The 6,103-nt window shown below is 55.0% G+C and overlaps 1 protein-coding gene across 1 annotated transcript in view; it reads right to left on the reverse strand.

The window, feature by feature from the left end:
• The window catches only part of KIF21B (kinesin family member 21B), a gene marked incomplete at its 3' end in the record, with an annotated part of 32,858 nt that extends 29,648 nt beyond the window's left edge, over nucleotides 1–3,210 (reverse strand). Inside the window, exons 1-2 of the mRNA XM_008581054.1 lie at nucleotides 2,937–3,210; nucleotides 1,145–1,193 (exon numbers count right to left, since the gene is read on the reverse strand). Coding sequence (XP_008579276.1) covers nucleotides 1,145–1,193; nucleotides 2,937–3,210 — 323 coding nt within the window. The remainder of the gene's footprint in view (nucleotides 1–1,144; nucleotides 1,194–2,936) is intronic.
• Between the last annotated feature and the right edge of the window lie 2,893 nt (nucleotides 3,211–6,103).

Below are 6,103 nucleotides of genomic sequence, written 5' to 3' on the forward strand. Positions count from 1 at the left end.
CCACCTTTATCCTGATGTCATGGGCCAAGCGGAACTGAGAAACCAGCTTCTCAGCCTCCCATCTGCATTGGTTTCCGACTGGGAAGGGAACAGCTCGTTCTCGCTCTTCCTCTCTGGACCTGCAGAAACTTGAGTCCTAGTAAGGCTCCTGCCTCGACTACCACTCCTAATGGCAGCAGTCCCATACTGAGCACTCCCTGAATGCCAGGCAGCGTCTGAGCCCTGGTGATACGGATTGTGTCCCTCAAGTTTATGTATTAGTTGCTTGACACCACTGTGACTGTTGAGAGGGTGGGAAATCCTATTACGGTGACTGAAAGGGGGGGCCTTGAAGCGGGGATTGGATTCTGAGGACCACGCCTAGTGAATGGATTAAAAATGGTGGTCAGGGCATGGTTCTGAGAGCTTTAAAAGGAGAACACGTGAAAGTTTCTCTCTCTCCTCTGCCATTTGCTGTCATTGGTCACTGTCACCACCACCAAGACCCTCAGCAGATGTCTTCCCTGGACTTTGGACTCCCCAGCTTCCAAAATTATAAACAATAAATTTCATTTTCTTACAAATTACCCAGTTCTGTATATTTTTTATAAGCAACAGAAATGAACTAATACACCTGGCACATGCTAACTCTTGATCCTCACGACAACACCACGAGGTAAGCACTATTTCCCCCATGTATAGAAGAGGAAACTGAGACAGCGCTCAGTCAGATCACCGAGAGCAAGGAGCAGAACCGGTGTTTGAGCTCAGGCAGTCTGTGTGGGCTGCCTCTTCAATGGTCCCGCAGTACACTGTCTCTAAGGACGAAGGCTCAGAGTGTCAAGGGGAAAGAGCGTCTCAAACGCACAGGAGAGAGAGCTGGCAGCAACCTCAGAGGGAGGGGTGAGGTGTTGCATGAGTACTGGACAGGAATCTGAAGCTCTGCCTGTCAGAACTGGCTCTGCCCCTGGGCCTACGGGACCCAAGACCAAACACTTCCTCCCAGGGCGTCCAGATGCTCCCAGATGAACCAAGGCTCTGGCCTGGGCAGTCTTTGAGGACCCTCCAGCTGTGTTGGCTAGCACCAGCTCCTGAAGACGCCCTCCCTACCACGTGGCTGCCTGCAGTGGGATTTCTGGATCCAATTCAAATACCATTTAATTACGGCAGGCAGATGGCAATGCTGGCGATTGGAGGAAATCGAATCAGAATCCCTGGAGACAGTGGGAGCAGGGGCAGGGGAGCAGCAGCCCTGCTTGTCAGGGCCCTTCAATGAGAGGGGCAGCATCTCCTTCAGCAAGCAGCCCCCAGACCACCCAGGGAGCCCGACCGCCAGGAATGTGAGAGGGGGAGCAGCAGCCCTGCTTGTCAGGGCCCTTCAATGAGAGGGGAGGCATCTCCTTCAGCAAGCAGCCCCCAGACCACCCAGGGAGCCCGACCGCCAGGAATGTGAGAGTGGGCAGAGCAGTCTGGGAGAGTGGGTATAGAGGGGGGCACCCCAGGGTTTTAGAGTCCAGGAGTCCTGGGGTCAGTCAGGCACGCACCCTGGGACCCTGCATTGACTCAGCACATCCTGATGTGGGGTTCTCTGTGGAGGCCCCTCAGAGAGAGCCATCCCACCCCATGCTGGGCCCTTCTAAGCAACAGAGTGCTTTGCAGGGTGCAGGTGGGGGAGCAGTGTCACCCAGAAAAATGGGTGCCAGATGGGAGACAGAGGACTTGGACCCTGGATGAGTCACTAATTCCCAAAGCAACTGACCTGGAAAAGGGAGTGTGTTAGTCCCAGGAATAGGGCTGAATGAGTGACTGGAGGTCAAAGGAGAACTAAGGTTTCACGGATGCTTTCTGTGTGCTAGCGCTGCGCCAGGCACCCTCCCCAGACTACCTCATGCAAGTGATGCTAACAACTTGGGGTTTCAATCACCATTTTCCAGAAAGAAGAGTTGAGGCTTGAAGTCACACACACAGTAAACACAGTGAAGCTGGGTGTCAATTCCTGCTCTGGCTGGCTATGAATGCTCCTCCATTCCTCCAGCTGCCTCTTACTGGGAAAACTCTCAGTCCCCAAATCGCTAAATAAACTTCCTCCTGCAGTAGCACCATCAGAGCCACGGAGGCTCTCTGGAAGGAGGCCTGCACGTCACTTCCCGCACGTGCAAGGCTGGGCACTGGGCTTGCCCTGCTTTCAGGGGCTCACAGTCCAGTGGAGGCAGATACTGTCTCAGTGGTCCTGGGGCTCCTTCACCACACCCTGCCCTCGGGGAATTCCAACCCACAGGTAGGAGACAAGAGGGCTGGGAGACGAGAGACCAAGGTCCTTGTCAAGCCTCTGCCTCTGCTTCCTCCTGTGTCATCTGGATGACCTCTTCCCAGTTTTGGCTTTCTAAGAACGCCATCACCCTTCCCTCCTGTAGCCTCTTTGCCTGCCCCGCCCCGGGTGAGGTCACTTCTGTGGGCTGCCCTCAAAGTGGCAGTGGCCCACCCCGCCCCAGAGAAGGGAAGGAAGAAGCTTCCCCTTGCAGCAGGGTGCCAAGCATGGGAGGCACTCTAGCCCTCCTCCTCCGTGGGGGCAGGGGAGGGCGCCAGGAGTCAGTCCCTGGGGTCTTCCAGTTAAACTATGGGCCCTGGGGGCTGTGGGGCAGAGCCGGGACTAGGGTGAGGCCAGTGGGGCATTCACCTTAAGCACAAAATTTAGGAAGGCAAGAAAAACTCAGTAATCAAGATAAATGATAACTTAATGAAATATTTAAAAAATCAAATTGGCAAACCATGGCCCGCGGGCCAGCTGCCTGATTTTGTCCATAAAGATTTATGGGCATCCAGCGTCATTTCTGCCCAGGGCCCTCCTGAGTCTCATCCAAGGGCCTCCCACCCCAAGGTCCTGCAGGGTGGCAGGGCCGGCCGGACAGCCCCGCTCTGAGAGGCCCCGGAATCTCCCAGGACAGAGCCCGGCCTACTTGCCACTTGGCAACCGCAGGATCTGGCACAAGCCCCGCGGCCGCCGCCCCGCCCCCGGAGGAGGAACGCCACCGGGGGCAGGGGCGCGCAGGTGGCCACGGCGGTGGCGGCACAGAGGCCGGGAGAGTCCCAGCGCAGGGCTGGGGAGGGCTGAGCTCCGCGGGAGGACAGAGGAGACGGGGAGGAGGCAGCCTTGGGGGCATGCCCAGAGACTTGCCGAGACACTGCCAAGGAGAGAGAGCTCCCTCTGAAGAGGACACTGCCTGGGCGCATCCGGGCACGTGCCCTTGGCCCAGCCCGCGGCTTAGGAGGGGTAGGAGCGGGCTAGCCGGCCTCACCCCCAGCCGCGTCCCTAGTGACATCACACAACACAGGCCAGTCCCCCTTGCCAGGAACTCCGCCCGGGGACCTTGGGCTCCTAGGGGTTGGCTCAGCGGGGGACCTTGGGCTCCTAGGGGTTGGCTCAGCGTCTCAGGTAAAATTAGTCTCACCCAGTCAGCTGGCTACGGCCGCTCCCTTGGTTCCTAACAGACCTGTCCCCCACATCTTTACTCTGAGGCCCCAAAGGGAGCAGCTCCAAGCTCTTTCCACTTGAAGGGTCTTACTTGTCACTGATGAGAGGTAACAGTCTGTGATATTAAAATAAGTAACCAAGAACCGTTCCAGAACCCTAGAAAATTGCAACTATGGGACATGGGATTCCTGATGCCCTTTCTTTGCTGGAACCTGGAACCTCATTACCCTTTGGCTTATTCAACTTCCTCACTTAATAATAACCACCACACTTATGGGGCGAGACTGCCTCTAGCTAGACACTACCTAGGATGCTTTGCACGTGTTAGGTCATTACATTACATCATTTAGTTCTAAGGTAGGTATTTTTGCCCCTGATTAACAAATAAGGGCTCAGATAGAAATTAAATACCTTGGCTCAAGGTCACATAGCTAATAAGTAACAAGGTCTTACAGGAAGACCTTTTTTTAAAAAATTAATATTATTATTTTACATTCTGGGATGTTGTTGCAGAGCAGTTGGGAGGGAGGGGGAGAGGGGAAAAGGGAAGGAAATGTGATGGAAGAAGGAGGGAGGAGGAGGGGCGGGATTGAGGCCTGTGACACCCCCCTCATTCCCACAGGGGAGACCAGGGGGCTTCCAGCAGTGGCTTGGTCATTGCTGGGTTGGGTACAGATGTCAGGGGGCTGTGGCAAAAGCCCTTGCTCCCCACCACCCCAGCTTGGAAACCTGGGGCCCTTCTTGCTGCGGCTTGGTGGTCGTTGCTGGGCTGGTCGCATGTGTCGGGGGTGTGTGGCCAAGGCCCTTGGCCCCCCACCACCCTGGCTGGGGAGAGCCCAGGGCACTTAGGAAAACCATCTTTACTAGTTCTTGACCCTGAAGATTAAATCCAGAGGAGAGCCTGGGAGAACTAGCATGCATGCAGCTGCCACTTGTGTGTGATTGGCACTTCGGGGACTTCCAGGCTGAGAGACACCCTCTCCCCGGGGCCTACCCCAAAGAATTTGAGAAGAACTGTAGAACCAGACTAGAATCACCCCTTGATTGGCCAAAATAACCAACATGGCTAGTCTCTTTGAGAAAAGCCCCAGGGGGCTAAAAGCATATCTGCTCTTTTCCTCCATCAGATCCCTAATGCCTCCTTTCTGGAATCCTGAAAAGGAGCCACCAGAGGTTAATGGGACAGCCCAGGGAGGGACTGCAAAATCATGAAGCTCATCACCCTGTCTCTTGGTGTGTTGCACCCAAGACTGAGAGGAAAAGCAAAGTCTGCTAGATTCTACCACCTCCCCTTCTCATGCCTAGCCTGACATCGGTATGCCTGCCCCCAACCACGGGCAGATGGGGCAGCAGCAGAGCAGGAGCAAACTCTATCCTCCACGGTCAAAGTGTATGTGTTGGGGGAGGAATGGGGGGGCACAAAGAGAGGAGCCCCATGATCTCTAGTCTGCCCAGAACACAGGGTCACTTAGCCATGCTGTGATCTGCCAGGGACCAGCTCTTCCTCATCAGTGACAGGGCAAGATCAAAGGAGAGCTCAGCTACAGCAGCAGGAATTTAGATTAGCTAGCAAGAAGAACTTTCTGCCTACGGGATCGTTAAACCCTGCAAAGGGGAGCTTGGAAGACTCTGGAATATTCTTCCTCAGAAATCATTTGTCACTGATACCACTCTTGCCTCCTGTGCGTTCTCCACCACCAAGGCCTCGTCTGATGACAATACCTAATATTTTCAGATAACCTAGGTGCCAAGCTCATTGATGCATGTGAACACATGTGATGTGTTATGACAACTCTGTGAAGCAGAGGGTATGTGCCTTATTTCACTGCGGCTCAGAAGGTAAACTTTAACAAGCTCAAAGTCACACGATGTGTAATGGTGGAGAAGAATTTCAAACCAAACCTGCCTGTGCCCAGTCCTGCTGCATCCACCAAGCAACTCTGCACCAGGATAGGAAAGAGGAGAAAAACGATCCTTCAGAGAGTCTGCTGGACTGATCCTACTGACAGCTGCTAGCAGGGCCAAGAGCTGCTGGGAAAGCAGTTCCCCACGTCTTAGTTAAGAAAGCTGAAGCCTGGAGCGTGGAGAAGCATGGAGCTGGGAACCCAGGAGGCTGCGCCCCTGCCAGAGGAAGGAGGCTCTCTTCTGCAGCAGAAGAGGATGTCTACACCCCCACATTAATGAGCATCCTCTCCTCCTCCCCATGGCAGCCTGCCAGCTCTGGGGAAGGCGGCTGGAAGCAAAATCCCTGCTCTCAGGGGAGTCTGGCTCCCAGACACCGAGGGCTTTTAGCTGACAGCCCAGACAAGACATGTTCCCATAGAGACCAGTCTTCTCTAAAACTGGGTGGCAAGACCCAATTTGGGGTGCTGACCCTTTTAGCTGCAGGGCTAAGTTGTAGGGAGAGCCCAGTACTATTGGCGGCAGAACCACCAAAGCCCTGTGACAGCCAGAGGGTCTTGTGGCCCTCCCACTGGACCTTCTCCTGGTCTCTCAGGCCCTCCCCCAGCCCAGCCTTCCTGAGGCTGCCCTCAGGGAAAAAACTTGGGCTAGCTTTGAACCCCCAAACAAGAAGGCTTTGTACTGTGGGGTCAAAGGGCATGGGTTTACAAGGCCCTGGCAGGCCTGGTGGAAGGGTCTGTCAGCCCTCTC

This window comes from Galeopterus variegatus, unplaced genomic scaffold (assembly GCF_000696425.1).
Source record: "Galeopterus variegatus unplaced genomic scaffold, G_variegatus-3.0.2 Scaffold2242, whole genome shotgun sequence".
Classification (NCBI taxonomy): Eukaryota; Metazoa; Chordata; class Mammalia; order Dermoptera; family Cynocephalidae; genus Galeopterus; species Galeopterus variegatus.